Raw genomic sequence first — 18075 nt, forward strand, 5'->3', positions numbered from 1 at the left:
AGATACGGTACATGGTGCCTGATTGACAAGGATGGCGATTCAGAGTTAGGAGGCAGAAAATGCCACAAGAAACATGATGCTTTCCCAATACTTTGCATTTACCTAATAAGTTTTATCATATGAAATGAGTGGCGGGGATCATAATTTTATCACTGTGCACTCTGACTTTGTGTCCTTGGACAAATTATATATCTTGAGTCCTCATTTATTTTTTCTTCACAATAAGATAGTAGTTCCTAATGCATGAAATTGCTGTCAGAATTAAGCTATATCTTTTTTTAAAATTTTTTAAATTAATTTTTTAGATGGATTTTCACTCTTGTTACCCAGGCTGGAGTGCACTGGCATGATCATGGGTCACTGTAACCTTCACCTCCCAGGTTCAAGTGATTCTCCTTCCTCAGCCTTCTGAGTAGCTGGGATTACAGGTGCCCACCACCATGCCCGGCTAATTTTGTATTTTTAGCAGAGATGGGATTTCACCTTGTTGACCAGTCTGGTCTCAAACTCCAGACCTCAAGAGATCCGCCCACCTCAGCCTCTAAAAGTGCCGATTACAGGCATGAACCACTACGCCCGGCCCTATATCTTTAACTTGGAGAGTGCTAGACATACAATCAACTGTCAATTAATAATAGTAACTTAATATAAATTATTAGAAAATTTTATTGTTACCCCCACTTTACATGTGAAATGCTGCCTACCCTTAAGCAGCTTGTATCTGGCAGAGTTACCTAAGAAAAGCATGTCTATATGGCTCACTCCATGCCTTTCTTAGGAAGATTCCTTTAAATGTCATGCAGTTTTCCATTTTCTCCTTCATCCCTTAACATTAAACCTTCCAGATGTTTCTTTTCCATTCTAAAAGCATGTACAGAAGAACAGAGAATAAATTGCATAATCTGGTTAGCACCTAAGTGGCAGAATCCTAATTCTGATCCCTGTTGACAAAGCCAGTGTATCTTTTCCTACACGAAAAGAAGGAAACTTAAGAGGGAGCAATGACTTTGGGCTGGAGGGAAATGATCAGAATTTAAGCTGGATACTAAAGGGTACTATGCTCGTTAGAGATCACATTGATCTGCATGTGACACATTTCAGCTAAACATAGGGGGATTCGCTGAAATTTTTCCTCTTATGAAAAGTGCTCACAGCCAGATAGTGCCTGGCTTTGGTTCACCAGCTTGAGGATGCTGGGGCTAAATTTCCTTTCTCTATTCTTCATACTGTCAGATGGATGTTGAAGCTCCAGCCATTACAACATTATTTAGACAGCAGGGGAGAAAAAGAAAATGGGAAGTTTGACACCTGTATTAGTAGAGCAAATTTGCCCTCCTATGCCCGGCACATTTCCAGTTTTCTGTCATTTTTCAGAAATGTGTCATATGATCATCCCTTCCTATAAGAGACTCTGGAAAGAAGTTTTACCTCTTAAGGTTCATGACAGTGAATCTGATGAGACTGGTAAAATGATGCGAATGTATACCGAGTGAATCACAAATTATGTGCCCCAAAGGTGGGCTTACTTGCATGGCCAGAGATGGGAGAAAGAAATTACAAGCAACCAAAGGTTCAGAGATTTTGGAGACTGATGAATAATCTAGTCAGAATCAGAAAGCAGTGGTTCTTAGGGGTCAGCCAGGCCGGGCGAGGTGGCTCATGCCCGTAATCCCAGCATGCTGGGAGACCAAGGTGGCCAGATCACGAGGTCAGGAGATCAAGTCCATCCTGGCCAACATGGTGAAACTCCATCTCTACTAAAACTACAAAAATTAGCCGGGTGTGGTGTCAGGTGCCTGTAATCCCAGCTACTCAGGAGGCTGAGGCAGGAGGATTGCTTGAACCCGGGAGGCAGAGGCTGCAGTGAACCGAGATCACGCCACTGCACTCTAGCCTGGCGACAGAACAAGAATCTATCTCAAAATACATAAATAGATAAATAAATAAATACAGTCAACCAAAGGAGTGGGGAAACATTTATTTAAAAACAGAAAAAAGTCTCATGAGACATACAAACGAAGACAGTGTTTCAGAAATTACAGAGATTATGGTTACAACTCTGAGAAAGATAGAGTGTAGGAGGAAAAGAGAGAAAATGTGAAGATAATCCTTGAGAATAGCTTCACTGAGAAAGCAGTAATAAGACCAAGGAAAGGTGCGGCCAGAGAAGCAAGACAAGGTGGAAAGTGAGTAGCGTCATAGAAGCCCATGCAGTGAAAGAAAGCAGGGTCGCTATTTGGAGACTTCAACTATCCTACACTTGCATTAAGAAAAATGAAACGAAAAACCCACTGCTTTTAAAGTTTCTTCCATGACTTCAGAGAGAAATTCTTGTGGACTCTCTGGGAAATGTCATGACTCAAGGCTTGAGCTAATTGATGGAAGAGGATAGCAGCTGGAATAAAATACAAATTATTTTAGAAGTTTTACTGTCAAAGAGAAGGGAATTCAGTGAGGATGGGAGTTACAGAAGATAACAAACATAAGAAAAGTTACTTTATGTAGTTTTTGTGTTTTGTTGTTAATGAGGAAATATTAGCATGTGTGTCAGAAAAATGCTGGTGGAAATTTAGAGATTAAAATGGAAAAAAATAGGAGGGAAAATACTTGGCTTTTTAAGTGGATGTTTTATTTATTTTTGATTGTTCAAAGTCTGATAATGTACACACTTACATGCTTGCCAAATATAGTTCATTTGTTTAAGTAAGAGGGAATAACATTTATTAAACTGTTGAATGTTTACTATATTCCAGCAAAGTTACACAGGTTATCTCATTTGGTGATTGAAAAATTCCTAAGAATATCTGCTTCAAAATGTTGTCATGAGAATGCAATTATCAACATGTAAAATGCTTAAAATAGGTCCTAGCATGTTATAAGCAGTACTACTATAGTTATAATTAATAGCAATTGTAGAAACAATATTTTACACTGCTTTCTTTTATACAAAACTGGAGTTCAAGTAATTTAATAAATGGATCTGCATTAATGAAAGAAAGTAAATTAGAAATTACTTTGAAAGAAACTAAATTAGAATTCTGTCTCAGGTGTGTCTGACTCCAAACCCCACTGTGTTTCAGGAGGAACGGATTCTGTTAAACATCTTAAGGAGAGTGTCACAGTCATAGGCCTAGTTCACGGACAGGGACAGTCTTCTACAGACTTAGTAGAGGAGTTGAGTTTATCAAAAGCAATGAATAATTCAAAACCCAATTCTTAGATAAGGTTATGGTTATTAAAAGAGAATACAAGGTAGGAACAAAATGTCAGCAGCAAAATGGGTAACCAGGATGAGCACAAGTTGGAGTCATTAGTAGTCAGGGTATTGCCTAATATTGGTGAGGTGCTCCTTAAATTTCTTCTGCTAAAATGTTAGATTTTTTTCCTGGAGGCTAGAACTATCCTACACTTGCATATGGGAGGCAAGCAAATTTAACTTTTAGAAAGAATGGCATGCAAATGGTAAGAATCAGGTAAGGCATTTAATACTAAAAACTCAGTTATTCAATCAAGTTAAACAGAATAATCCTAAATTCTTTAAATGTTTATGTAGTGCAGTTTGCAATATACTGAATCACTGATCCTTGGATCTTAGGGCATTATATCAATTTATATATATACAATCAATCAATCCATATATGGTCAATTTTTCATAAAAAAGTAATTGTTATTAACCACAGAAATAAGCACTCAAATAGAAACCACATGTAGTTACTGTATTCTTAATTTTGGAGACTTTAATGACTTTGAAATATTAATTTATGTATTTATTTATCCTTCACTTCACAAACATTTATTATAAAGTACCATTCAGAAGCCAGTATGTTTGGAAATAAATAATGAGCTGGCTCTCACCTGTAATCCCAGCACTTTGGGAGGCCGAGGCAGGCCAGTCACGAGGTCAGGAGATCGAGACCATCCTGGCTAACATGGTGAAACCCCATCTCTATGAAAAATATAAACAATTACCCAGGCGTGGTGGTGGGCGCCTGTAGTCCCAGCTACTCGGGAGGCTGAGGCAGGAGAATGGCGTGAACCTGAGAGGGAGAGCTGGCAGTGAGCCGAGATCGTGCCACTGCACTCCAGCCTCGGCAACAGAGTGAGACTCCATCTCTAATAATAATAATAATAATAATAATAATAATGAGCTGTATACCTGTAAGAAAGATGGAGTATTCCAGAGTGAAAAAGCCATGCACTTCAGAATTAGGAATTATATACCATCACATAACATATAGATTACAAAAGTAATACAAGAAGGATTTGCAAATGAAGTAATGTATTCTTTCACACTGAATCTAAGATTTGTATATATAATTATATAAATAATTATATCCAATTAGAAAGGTTAAAAAAGGCAAATATAACAGTTATTTTAAAATCCCAGGGACTGTGTATATACGTGTTTATTAAAGAAGCTGTCAAAATTAACCTTTTAGAATTGTAACTGAATGCAAGTCCAGCTGCTCACTGCTCGAGGGCCAGAATACAAGAAGCAAAGTGTAGTGAAAGGAAAGCAACTTCATTCAAATGCTAGCAGTTGGGAAATGGTCAGGTTCTTGCCTCCAAAAGACCATTTCAAATGTTAGTCTTGGGAGAAGGGGTTTAAAAGGGAGAGACTTGGTATGGAAACCAGCAGGAGAAACGCAGGGTGCAGGTCTGAATATCTTGTTCCAAAGGCTATCTTGAGTCACCGTCCACCTGGAGTGCTGGCTGGACCATCTCGGTTGTGGCTGGGTTGTAGATTATCTGTCCTGAGGCAATCTCCTTGTTGGGGAGAATTCCGCAGCTGGGCCTCCTTGCCTGGCTTGTTATAAAATTAGACCCTGGAATTTCTTAACAAGCATGCAGTTAGATAAGTGTGTATGGTGCAAGGGACTGTCTGCTGGGAAACAGGGAAGCAGAGTTTCGAAGTACATTTCAAGGCTTTATCTCAAGGCTAAGAAAAAATATTTCTACAATCTGTTTCAAGGTTACATCTTAAGACTTGAGAGGAAAAAAAGGGGAAAAAAAGGTTTAAAATGAATTTCAAAGTTAAAATACTTGGTTACAAAATTAAATAAAATGCATTCACATGGGAACATCATCTTCGATATACGCACAAACACATATGCACATAAATTTTCACTGCTATTGATGTTTACTATCTACTCATTTAGTATAAACGCTTGTTTCAAGAAAGATTAAGTGTTAAAAATCATAACTTTATCTGAGAGATGAATGGGTTAAGGCTAATTAAGTACTTCATTAAAGAAAGAGAACATACTAAAGTATTAATTATATTTAAAGCCTCAAACAATATACTTAAATTATGTGCTGAGCAGTTTTTTCTAAATGAGTAAGTTACAAGGCTTGTTTAGAGTAAAAAATAAGAGTGTTTTATCTATCGAAATCAAATTTTGCTAAGGCAGTTTCTAAAAATGATGAGCCAAGAGGCTGTTATATATTTTAGCAAATGTTATATTTATGAAACAATAACAATGCCAATTTATGTTCTTTTCTGTGCTTAAGTACTAGATATAATGTCATGTAGGTCAGATGAAGGATATTTATATTTAAAGGGTTCTGGCATCTCACTGGTTCTCAGTATAGATAGAAAGATGTTAACTAATTCTAGACTTTTAAAATTAATTCAGGGATAACCAACCATACAACAACTATTGAGTTTATAATTTCCAATTCAGCAGAGAAAAAAAATAATAAACCTAATAATTGGAAATTGACTAAATGTCTTCATAAAGACAGAGATTTGTGGAATTCAATTTTTTAAAAAGTTCAACTATATAGTTGCTTTTTATAAGGAGTATAACTAAAATGTAAGGACATGAAACTCAGCTGCCCACCTGAGCTGCTCATTCCCAGCACATGGCCAGTGAGGACATAGCGAGTGATGAGGAACACATGGTCATCCATGAGGAGGGGGTGATGATGTCATTGCTGATGACGGCTTTAGCACCACTGACACTGATCTCAAGTTCAAGGAGTGGGTGACCGGCTGAGAGTGGGGACAGCTCTGGGGAGGAGCCAGAGGGCAACAAGGGCTTTGGTGGGAAGGTATTTGCACCTGTCATTTTTTCCTCCTTTACTCCTGCCGCCCCTTGCTGGATCCTGAGCCCCCAGGGTCCCCCGATCCACCTGCAGTTTTTGGCAAAGTCTATGGTCCCACCCCGTCCTCCTCCTACACATACTCGGATGCTTCCTCCTCAACCCTGGCACCCACCTCCTTCTTACTGGGCCCAGGAGCCCTCAAGCCCAGGAGTCTGGTCAGGGCAGCAGAGCGGGCCCCCTACGGCCCCTACCCCTGGGGATGGGGGCCCAGGGACGCCTTCCAAGGCGACCTGTTTCCTCCCAATGGATCCTGCCACCTTCTGGTGCAAGAGACCTGAAAGTGTGGGCGACCTGGAGCTACCAGGCCCCTCAGTCATTGCGGTCCCTCCCAACACTAAGGCTTTCCTAGGCAGGAGCTGGGCTGAGCCACCCAGGGGGCAGAGCCTGAAGAGGAGAAACTGACTGGGCTTTGGGGGTCAGGGCAGAGGGAACACCACGGACATGGATCCCACACTGGAGGACCCCACCACGCCCAAATGCAAAATGAGAAGATGCTCCAGCTGCAGCCCAAAGCCCAACACCCCCAAGTGTGCCATGTGTGATGGGGACAGCTTCCCCTTTGTCTGTACAGGTGGAGAAGCTGAGGGCAGGCTCAGGGAACCGGAGACCGAGAAGGCGCTGTCCTCTTCACTGCACACGCCCTGGACCAGTGCCGGCCCTGATCATGCAGCTCTTCCAGGCCCACTGCTTCTTCCGGTCCACTAGGCCACAGCCGCCCTCCAGGCCCACTATGCACACATCTTCCCCTCCAAGGTTTGTTCTGCCCCTGCCCTGACTCCCAGCCCTGCGGGGGTCCTGACCCCACCTCACCTGGCTCAGACTCTGACGCTGCCCTGGCTGCCCCACCACTGCCTCTGCCCGAGAGTCACGTGAGGCTGACAGTAGGGGCAGGGGCAGCAGTGGTGCCAGTTGGGGGACGGTCCAGTGGGAGAAGCCTCAGCCTCGCGGGCTGCTCTGTGGGATTGATGACTACATGATCTTCTGGGCACCTCACGGATCTTCAACTGCAGATGAAATGGATGCTGGTGGTGGGTGCAGGGCCGCTGGGAGCCACTGCATGGGTCCCAGAGGCTGGACTAGGGCAGGTGCCAACTGAAGCTGCTGGGGCAGCATGGGCAGGATGTTCTGCACACAAACCTTGGAGAAGAAGATGTGTGCATAGCGGGTCCACTGCTGCTGCCCCTGCCCTGACTCCCAGCCCTGCCTGACCCCATCTCACCCTGCTCAGGCTCTGGCGCAACCCTGGCTGCCCTGCCACTGCCTCTGCCCCAGAGTTGGGGCCTGGACAGCCTGGCTGGAAGGGGACACCCCAGCCCTGCCTCAACACCTGGGTCCCTCCATAACTACCACAGGCAGGTGGGTGACCCCAAAGAAGATCCCAGGACTCACAGTACCCCCTGAGAACAGGGACAGTATGTGGGGGTAGCAATGGAGGGCAGGATGGTTATCTTCTGCCGGGTAAAGCCATTTAATCCTTTCAGTTTGGGTGGGATGGAATAAGGCCTGCTTCAATTTTTTTTTTTTTTGGAGACACAGTCTTGCTCTGTCGCCCAGGCGGGAGTGCAGTGGTGCAATCTTGGCTCACGGCAACCTCTTCCTGCCAGGTTCATGCCACTCTCCTGCCTCAGCCTTCCGGGTAGCTGGGATTACAGGTGCACGCTACCACATCCGGCTAATTTTTGTATTTTTAGTACAGACAGGGCTTCACCATCTTGGCCAGGCTGATTTTGATCTCCTGACATCGTGATCCGCCTGTCTCCACCTCCCAAAGTGCTGGGATTACAGGCGTGAGCCACCATGCCTGGCCAAGGCCTGCTCCTCTTATATACACCCCCCACCCCTGCAGCTGTGCCAGGGGAAAGCTGGGCAGTTTCCCTCCTCTGAGCCCCTGTACATACCATGAAGTGTGGGACCTTCAGAGCTTTTCACTTTTCGGAAAATAGCTCCTGCTGGGGCTACAAGATGGAGTGTGAAGAGGGCCTTGGGCCACAGGGAGGCACCTGTGGAACAGGGGGAGTTCATGCATCCCTTCTTTCCCCAGAGGGGCTGGACTCAGGTGAGTATGGGGGTGGGGGCTCCTGCACTTTGACACAGGCAGCGGGAGGGTTTTCTCCCCATTCCCTCTGCACTCTCAACTTGAGTTGTACTTTTTAAGAAAGTGATTCACCCTGCCTTTGCCCCCTTCCCCAGAACAGAACACGTTGATCACGGGCGATATTTCTTATTGTGCCAAAAAGTTGCCATGACCGTCATTAAACCTGTTTAACACCAAATAATAAGGAAAATAAAATAAAAAATTCGGGCTTGGGGCAGAAACTCACTCCAAATAAGTTACCTACCAAAATATTTATATAATGGTGGAAATATTCCAAAATTTCATATTTTGGGATTTATACACAAAAGATAAAAAAATTAGAGGCCAAGAGGCTGCCGGAAGGGAAAAACGGGGCCTGGAAAGGCCGTTGTGAGGAATGAGCTGGGCCTAAAGAGGCCACTGGCAGGCGGGAGCTGGGCCTGCCGAAGCGGCCGAAAAGCAGGAGCTTGGGAATGGGGAGGCCGCAGTGAGGCGAGAGCTAGCTGGGCATGGAGAGTCTGCCGTGAGGCCAAGAGCGGGCCCGTGCAGGCCTTCGGGAGGCAGGAGGCCGGGCCTGCAAAGGCCGACTGGAGGTCAAGTTCTGGGCCTGAAGAGGCCGCTGAAAGTCAAAACCAGGGCCTGGGAAGTCCGCCGAGAGCCATGAGCTGGGCTGGGCCGAAAGAGGCCACTGGGAGGCAGGAGGAGCTGGGCCTGGAGAGACTGACTTGAGGAAGTTTTTTTTTCTTTTTAAAAAATTTTTATTTTATAGTGGCAAGAAAATTAGCATGAGGTCTACCCTCAACAAAAATTTAAATGTAAAATACAGTGTTGTTCACTATACGAACAATGTTGGGTAGCAGATGCCTAGAAATTTTTCAATTTGCATAACTGAGATTTTATAACCATTGATCAGCAACTTTCCATTTCCCCTTTCCCTGGCCCTTGAAAACCACCGTTTATTCCATTTTTTTTGACCTAATTGACATTTATAGCATGCTTCATACAACTGCAGAATATACATTCTTTTTTTTTCTTCTTCTTCTTCTTCTTATTATACTTTAGGCTCTATGGTACATGTGCGCAACGTGCAGGTAAGTTACATATGTATACATGTGCCATGCTGGTGCGCTGCACCCACCAACTCGTCATCTAGCTTTAGGTATATCTCCCAATGCTATCCATCCACTCTCCCCCCACTCCACAACAGTCCCCAAAGTGTGATGTTCCCCTTCCTGTGTCCATGTGTTCTCATTGTTCAATTCCCACCTATGAGTGAGAATATGCGGTGTTTGGTTTTTTGTTCTTGTGATAGTTTACTGAGAATGATGATTTCCAATTTCATCCATGTCCCTACAAAGGACGTGAACTCATCATTTTTTATGGCTGCATAGTATTCCATGGTGTATATGTGCCACATTTTCTTAATCCAGTCTATCATTGTTGGACATTTGGGTTGCTTCCAAGTCTTTGCTATTGTGAATAATGCCGCAATAAATATACGTGTGCATGTGTCTTTATAGCAGCATGATTTATAGTCCTTTGGGTATATACCCAGTAATGGGATGGCTGGGTCAAATGGAATTTCTAGTTCTAGATCCCTGAGGAATCGCCACACTGACTTCCACAAGGGTTGAACTAGTTTACAGTCCCACCAACAGTGTAAAAGTGTTCCCATTTCTCCACATCCTCTCCAGCACCTGTTGTTTCCTGACTTTTTAATGATTGCCATTCTAACTGGTGTGAGATGGTATCTCATTGTGGTTTTGATTTGCATTTCTCTGATGGCCAGTGATGGTGAGCATTTTTTCATGTGTTTTTTGGCTGCATAAATGTCTTCTTTTGAGAAGTGTCTGTTCATGTCCTTCGCCCACTTTTTGATGGGGTTGTTTGTTTTTTTCTGGTAAATCTGTTGGAGTTCATGGTAGATTCTGGATATTAGCCCTTTGTCAGATGAGTAGGTTGTGAAAATTTTCTCCCATTTTGTAGGTTGCCTGTTCACTCTGATGGTAGTTTCCTTTGCTGTGCAGAAGCTCTTTAGTTTAATTAGATCCCATTTGTCAATTTTGGCTTTTGTTGCCATTGCTTTTGGTGTTTTAGACATGAAGTCCTTGCCCATGCCTATGTCCTGAATGGTATTGCCTAGGTTTTCTTCTAGGGTTTTTATGGTTTTAGGTCTAACATTTAAGTCTTTAATCCATCTTGAATTGATTTTTGTATAAGGTGTAAGGAAGGGATCCAGTTTCAGCTTTCTACATATGGCTAGCCAGTTTTCCCAGCACCATTTATTAAATAGGGAATCCTTTCCCCATTTCGTGTTTTTGTCAGGTTTGTCAAAGATCAGATAGTTGTAGATATGTGGCATTATTTCTGACGGCTCTGTTCTGTTCCATTGATCTATATCTCTGTTTTGGTACCAGTACCATGCTGTTTTGGTTACTGTAGCCTTGTAGTATAGTTTGAAGTCAGGTAGCGTGATGCCTCCAGCTTTGTTCTTTTGGCTTAGGATTGACTTGGTGATGCGGGCTCTTTTTTGGTTCCATATGAACTATAAAGTAGTTGTTTCCAATTCTGTGAAGAAAGTCATTGGTAACTTGATGGGGATGGCATTGAATCTGTAAATTACCTTGGGAAGGATGGCCATTTTCATGATATTGATTCTTCCTACCCATAAGCATGGAATATTCTTCCATTTGTTTGTATCCTCTTTTATTTCCTTGAGCAGTGGTTTGTAGTTCTCCTTGAAGAGGTCCTTCATGTCCCTTGTAAGTTGGATTCCTAGGTATTTTATTCTCTTTGAAGCAATTGTGAATGGGAGTTCACTCATGATTTGGCTCTCTGTTTGTCTGTTATTGATGTATAAGAATGCTTGTGATTTTTGTACATTGATTTTGTATCCTGAGACTTTGCTGAAGTTGCTTATCAGCTTAAGGAGATTTTGGGCTGAGACAATGGGGTTTTCTAGATATATTATCATGTCATCTGCAAACAGGGACAATTTGACTTCCTCTTTTCCTAATTGAATACCCTTGATTTCCTTCTCTTGCCTAATTGCCCTGGCCAGCACTTCCAAAACTATGTTGAATAGAAGTGGTGAGAGAGGGCATCCCTGTCTTGTGCCAGTTTTCAAAGGGAATGCTTCCAGTTTTTGCCCATTCAGTATGATATTGGCTGTGGGTTTGTCATAAATAGCTCTTATTATTTTGAGATACGACCCATCAATAGCTAATTTATTGAGAGTTTTTAGCATGAAGGGTTGTTGAATTTTGTCAAAGGCCTTTTCTGCATCTATTGAGATAATCATGTGGTTTTTGACTTCAGTTCTGTTTATATGCTGGATTACATTTATTGATTTGCGTATATTGAACCAGCCTTGCATGCCACGGATGAAGCCCACTTGATCATGGTGGATAAGCTTTTTGATGTGCTGCTGGATTCTGTTTGCCAGTATTTTATTGAGGATTTTTGCATCAATGTTCATCAAGGATATTGGTCTAAAATTCTCTTTTTTTGTTGTGTCTCTGCCAGGCTTTGGTATCAGGATGATGCTGGCCTCATAAAATGAATTAGGGGAAGAGCCTCGCTCTTTTGCCCAGGCTGGAGTGCAGTGGCGCTATCTCGGCTCACTGCAAGCTCCGCCTCCCGGGTTCACGCCATTCTCCTGCCTCAGCCTCCCTAGTAGCTGGGACTACAGGCGCCCGCTACCGCACCCGGCTAATTTTTTGTATTTTTAGTAGAAACGGGGTTTCACCATTTTAGCCGGGATGGTCTCGATCTCCTGACCTCATGAAACGCCCGCCTCGACCTCCCAAAGTGCTGGGATTACAGGCGTGAGCCACCACGACCGGCCTTGACTTGAGGAAGTTTTGCACCTGGAGAGGCTGCCGAGAGGACAGAGCTGGGCCCGGGCAGGCTGACTTGCAGCTCTTCCAGGCCCACTTCCAGGCCAACTTGAGGATGACTTGGGCCTGCAGCGGCTGCCGGGAGGCCGGAGCTGGCCCTGGAGAGACCGACTCAAGGGCAGTCTGGGCCTGCAGAGGCCGCCAGGAGGAAGAGCTGGGCCTGGAGAGGCCGACTGGAGGAAGTCCAGTGCCTGGAGCGGATGCAAAGGAGCAAACGCTAGGCCGCGAAATGCCACCGTGATGTCCCAGCTTGGCGTCCGGGAGGCAGGAGCTGGGCCTGCTGAGGCCGCCCCAAGGTGGGAGCCTGGCCCGAGGAGGCCACGGCGCCAGGCAACAGGTGGGCCTGGAGGGCCCACTGTGAGGTAGAGGCCGGGCCTGTAGAGGCCAACGGCAGGCAGGAGCTGGCACCAGAGGGGCCCTCATTGAGGACGCGTTGCGCCTGGAGAGGCTGCCGGGAGGCCAGAGCTGGGCCTGGAGAGGCCGACTTCAGGACGATTTGGGCCTGCAGAGGCCGCTGGGAGGCCCAAGCTGGGCCTAGAGGAGTCCACCAACAGGACGCCGTTTGGGGCCTGGAGACGGTTTCGGAGGGCAGGAGCTGAGCCTGGCGAGGCCACCGTGAGGCCTGAGCTGGGCCTGGGGAGCTTGGCTTCAGGAAGTTGTGGGCCTACCAGGGCCGCCGGGAGCTGGGCGGGAGCTGAGTCCAAAGAGGTTGTTGGGAGGCCGGAATCGGGCCTGGAGACGCAGCCGGGAGGAAGAACTGGGCCCAGAGAGGATGCCGGGAGGCTGCAAGTGGGTCTGGAGAGGCCGACTTGAGGAGGTCCAGCCTCTGCCTCCCTCATGGTGGCCTCTGCAGGCCCAGCTGTTCCTCCTGGCTGCGTCTCCCAGCCCAGCTCCTGACTCCCAGCAAGCAAGCTCTTTTGGCTCAGCTCCTGCTGGCGTTTGTAGGCCCCGAAGTTTCTGCAGCCAAGCTCTTCAGGCCCACGTCCTGCCTCCCGGTGGCCTGTACAGGCCCAGCTCTGGCTGGAGAAGAGCCTCTGCAGGCCCCGCTGTTGCCTCCCAGGCGCCTCTCCAGACCCAGCTGTCGTCCCACGGTGGCCTCCCGGGACCAAGTCCCTGCCTGCCTCCCGGCAGCCCGTGTGCAGCCCAGCTCCTCCCTCACGGTGGCCTGTTCAGGCCCAACTCATGCCTCTGGCACCCTGCCCAGTGGTGTCAGCCCCTGCCTCACACTGGCCTCTCTCACGCTGAGAGAGGTCCTCCATCACGCTGGCCTGTTGAGGCCCAGCTCATGACTCCGGTGGCCTCTCCAGGCCCAGCCCCTGCCTCGCGGAGGCCCTCCAGAGGCCAAGCTCATGCGTCACGGCGGCCTCTCCCGGCCTGGCGTTTGCTCCCTTGCATGCGCTCCAGACCCTGCACTTCCTCCAGTCAGCCTCTCCAGGCCCAGGTCTTCCTCCCAGCGGCCTCTACAGGCCCAAGTCGTCCTCAAGTTGGCCACCCCAGGCCTGGAGAGGCCGCCGGGAGGCAGGACAGGACGACTTGACGACAGTCTGGGCCTGCAGAGGCCACGGGGAGGAAGAGCTGGGCCTGGAGAGGCCGACTGGAGGAAGTGCAGGGCCTGGAGCGCATGCAAAGGAGCAAACACCAGGCCGGGAGAGGCCGCCATGACGCATGAGCTTGGCCTCCGGAGGGCCTCGGCGAGGCAGGGGCTGGGCCTGCGGAGGCCGTCCCGAGGCGGGAGCCTGGCCCAAGGAGGCCACGGCGAGGCAAGAGATGGGCCTGGAGGGCCCACTGTTGAGGTAGAGGCTGGGCCTCTAGAAGCCGCCAGCCAACAGGCAGGGGCTGGGCCTGGAGAGGCCACCAGAGTCATGAGCTGGGCCTCAACAAGCTAGCGTGAGGGAGGACCTCTGTCAGCGTGAGAGAGGTCCTCTGAGAGGGGTCCTCTCTCACGCTGAGAGAGGTCCTTTCTCACGCTGAAAGAGGTCCTCTCTCACGCTGAGAGAGGTCCTCTGACAGGTCCTCTCTCACGCTGAGGTCCTCTTTCACACTGAGAAGTCCTACCGTGAGAGAGGACCTCTCTCAGCGTGAAAGAGGCCAGTGTGAGGCAGGGGCTCACGCCTCTGGGCAGGGTGCCAGAGGCATGAGTTGGGCCTGAACAGGCCAGCGTGAGAGAGGCCCTCTGAGAGGGGTCCTCTCTCACACTGAGAGGTCCTCTTAGAGGGGTCCTCTCTCACGCTGACAGAGGTCCTCTGAGAGGGGTCCTCTCTCACGCTGAGAGAGGTCCTCTGAGAGGGGTCCTCTCTCACGCTGAGAGAGGTCCTCTGAGAGGGGTCCTCTCTCACGCTGAGAGAGGTCCCTTCTCACGCTGAAAGAGGTCCTCTCTCACACTGAGAGGTCCTCTAACATATCCTCTCTCACACTGAGAGAGGCCAGTGTGAGGCAGGGGCTCACGCCTCTGGGCAGGGTGCCAGAGACATGAATTGGGCCTCAACAGGCCAGCGTGAGGGAGGACCTCTCTCAGCGTGAGAGACATCCTCTGAGAGGGGTCCTCTCTCAGCGTGAGAGGTCCTCTGAGAGGGCACTCTCTCACGCTGAGAGAGGTCCTCTCACAGGTCCTCTCTCACGCTGAGAGAGGTCCTCTCACAGGTCCTCTCTCACGCTGAGAGAGGTCCTCTCACAGGTCCTCTCTCACGCTGAGAGAGGTCCTCTCACAGGTCCTCTCTCACGCTGAGATCCTCTCTCACACTGAGAGAAGTCCTAGCGTGAGAGAGGCCAGTGTGAGGCAGGGGCTCACGCCTCTGGGCAGGGTGCCAAAAGCATGAGTTGGGCCTCAACAGGCCACCATGAGGGAGGAGCTGGGCCGCTCGCAGGCTGCCGGGAGGCAGGCAGGGAGTTGGCCCCGGGAGGCCGCCGTGGGTCGAGAGCCAGGCCTGGAGAGGCCCCTGGGAGGCAAGAGCGGGGCCTGCAGAAGCTGTTCTCCAGCCAGGACTGGGCCAGTTCAGGAACCGGGAGGCAGGAGGTGGGCCTGAAGAGCTTGGCTGGAGAAAGTTCGGGGCCTACAAAGGCCAGCGGAAGCTGGGCAGGAGCTGAGCCAAAAGAGCTTGCTTGCTGGGAGGCCGGAGCTGGGCCTGGAGAGGCCGACTTCAGGATGACTTGGGCCTGCAGAGGTTGCCGGGAGGCCCAAGCTGGGCCAGGAGGAGCCCACCGACCCGACGCCGTTTGGAGCCTGGAGACGCCGTCGGAGGGCAGGAGCTGAGCCTGGAGAGGCCACCGTGAGGCCTGAGCTGGGCCTGGGGAGCTTGGCTTCACGAAGTTGTGGGCCTACCAGGGCCGCCGGGAGCTGGGCGGGAGCTGAGTCCAAAGAGGTTGTTGGGAGGCCGGAATCGGGCCTGGAGACGCAGCCGGGAGGAAGAACTGGGCCCAGAGAGGATGCCGGGAGGCTGCAAGTGGGTCTGGAGAGGCCGACTTGAGGAGGCCCAGCCTCTGCCTCCCTCATGGTGGCCTCTGCAGGCCCAGCTGTTCCTCCTGGCTGCGTCTCCCAGCCCAGCTCCTGACTCCCAGCAAGCAAGCTCTTTTGGCTCAGCTCCTGCTGGCGTTTGTAGGCCCCGAAGTTTCTGCAGCCAAGCTCTTCAGGCCCACGTCCTGCCTCCCGGTGGCCTGTACAGGCCCAGCTCTGGCTGGAGAAGAGCCTCTGCAGGCCCCGCTGTTGCCTCCCAGGGGCCTCTTCAGACCCAGCTGTCGCCCCACGGCGGCCTCCCGGGACCAAGTCCCTGCCTGCCTCCTGGCGGCCCGCGTGCAGCCCAGCTCCTCCCTCACGGTGGCCTGTTCAGGCCCAACTCATGCCTCTGGCACCCTGCCTAGAGGCGTGAGCCCCTGCCTCACACTGCCCTCTCTCACGCTGAGAGAGGTCCTCCATCACGCTGGCCTGTTGAGGCCCAGCTCATGACTCTGGTGGCCTCTCCAGGCCCAGCCCCTGCCTCGCCGAGGCCCTCCAGAGGCCAAGCTCATGCGTCACGGCGGCCTCTCCCGGCCTGGTGTTTGCTCCCTTGCATGCGCTCCAGACCCTGCACTTCCTCCAGTCGGCCTCTCCAGGCCCAGCTCTTCCTCCCAGCCGCCTCTACAGGCCCAAGTCGTCCTCAAGTTGGCCACCCCGGGCCTGCAGAGGCCGCCGGGAGGCAGGACAGGCCGACTTGATGACAGTCTGGGCCTGCAGAGGCTGCCAGGAGGCAGGACAGGCCGACTTGATGACAGTCTGGGCCTGTAGAGGCTGCCGGGAGGAAGAGCTGGGCCTGGAGAGGCCGACTGGAGGAAGTGCAGGGCCTGGAGCACTTGCAAAGGAGCAAACGCCAGGCTGGGAGAGGCCGCCGTGACGTATGAGCTTGGCCTCCGGAGGGCCTCCGCGAGGCAGGAGCTGGGCCTGCGGAGGCCGTCCCGAGGCGGGAGCCTGGCCCAAGGAGGCCACGGCGAGGCAAGAGATGGGCCTGGAGGGCCCACTGTTGAGGTAGAGGCTGGGCCTCTAGAAGCCGCCAGCCAACAGGCAGGGGCTGGGCCTGGAGAGGCCACCAGAGTCATGAGCTGGGCCTCAACAAGCTAGCGTGAGGGAGGACCTCTGTCAGCGTAAGAGAGGTCCTCTGAGAGGGGTCCTCTCTCACGCTGAGAGAGGTCCTTTCTCACGCTGAAAGAGGTCCTCTCTCACGCTGAGAGAGGTCCTCTGACAGGTCCTCTCTCACGCTGAGGTCCTCTTTCACACTGAGAAGTCCTACCGTGAGAGAGGACCTCTCTCAGCGTGAAAGAGGCCAGTGTGAGGCAGGGGCTCACGCCTCTGGGCAGGGTGCCAGAGGCATGAGTTGGGCCTGAACAGGCCAGCGTGAGAGAGGCCCTCTGAGAGGGGTCCTCTCTCACACTGAGAGGTCCTCTTAGAGGGGTCCTCTCTCACGCTGAGAGAGGTCCTCTGAGAGGGGTCCTCTCTCACGCTGAGAGAGGTCCTCTGAGAGGGGTCCTCTCTCACGCTGAGAGAGGTCCTCTGAGAGGGGTCCTCTCTCACGCTGAGAGAGGTCCTCTGAGAGGGGTCCTCTCTCACGCTGAGAGAGGTCCCTTCTCACGCTGAAAGAGGTCCTCTCTCACACTGAGAGGTCCTCTAACATATCTTCTCTCACACTGAGAGAGACCAGTGTGAGGCAGGGGCTCATGCCTCTGGGCAGGGTGCCAGAGACATGAATTGGGCCTCAACAGGCCAGCGTGAGGGAGGACCTCTCTCAGCGTGAGAGAGATCCTCTGAGAGGGGTCCTCTCTCAGCGTGAGAGGTCCTCTGAGAGGGCACTCTCTCATGCTGAGAGAGGTCCTCTCACAGGTCCTCTCTCATGCTGAGATCCTCTTTCACACTGAGAGAAGTCCTAGCGTGAGAGAGGCCAGTGTGAGGCAGGGGCTCACGCCTCTGGGCAGGGTGCCAGAGGCATGAGTTGGGCCTCAACAGGCCAGCGTGAGAGAGGCCCTCTGAGAGGGGTCCTCTCTCAGACTGAGAGGTCCTCTTAGAGGGGTCCTCTCTCACGCTGAGAGAGGTCCTCTGAGAGGGGTCCTCTCTCACGCTGAGAGAGGTCCTCTGAGAGGGGTCCTCTCTCACGCTGAGAGAGGTCCCTTCTCACGCTGAAAGAGGTCCTCTCTCACACTGAGAGGTCCTCTAACATATCCTCTCTCACACTGAGAGAGGCCAGTGTGAGGCAGGGGCCCACGCCTCTGGGCAGGGTGCCAGAGACATGAATTGGGCCTCAACAGGCCAGCGTGAGGGAGGACCTCTCTCAGCGTGAGAGACATCCTCTGAGAGGGGTCCTCTCTCAGCGTGAGAGGTCCTCTGAGAGGGCACTCTCTCACGCTGAGAGAGGTCCTCTCACAGGTCCTCTCTCACGCTGAGAGAGGTCCTCTCACAGGTCCTCTCTCACGCTGAGATCCTCTCTCACACTGAGAGAAGTCCTAGCGTGAGAGAGGCTAGTGTGAGGCAGGGGC

At 50.3% G+C, this 18075-nt stretch overlaps 1 protein-coding gene across 1 annotated transcript; it reads right to left on the minus strand.

The window, feature by feature from the left end:
• Nucleotides 1-15073: 15073 nt before the first annotated feature.
• LOC129033007 (putative uncharacterized protein FLJ44672) lies at nucleotides 15074-16127 on the minus strand. Its single transcript, XM_063661433.1, has 2 exons — nucleotides 16091-16127; nucleotides 15074-15897 (listed from the first exon to the last, which is right to left on the minus strand). Exons 1-2 carry the CDS (start codon nucleotides 16125-16127, stop codon nucleotides 15074-15076), a joined length of 861 nt encoding a protein of 286 aa, XP_063517503.1.
• Nucleotides 16128-18075: the final 1948 nt, after the last annotated feature.

This window comes from Pongo pygmaeus, chromosome 2 (assembly GCF_028885625.2).
Source record: "Pongo pygmaeus isolate AG05252 chromosome 2, NHGRI_mPonPyg2-v2.0_pri, whole genome shotgun sequence".
In the NCBI taxonomy this organism is placed as follows: Eukaryota; Metazoa; Chordata; class Mammalia; order Primates; family Hominidae; genus Pongo; species Pongo pygmaeus.

Bases quoted from the DNA above. Each gene is read 5' to 3' on its own strand.
- LOC129033007 (XM_063661433.1), bottom strand. From the start codon at position 16,127: ATGCAAGGGAGCAAACACCAGGCCGGGAGAGGCCGCC. The intron at 15,898-16,090 runs GTGACGCATGAG...GGGCCTGAACAG, and splicing joins CCAGGCCGGGAGAGGCCGCC to GCCACCGTGAGGGAGGAGCT.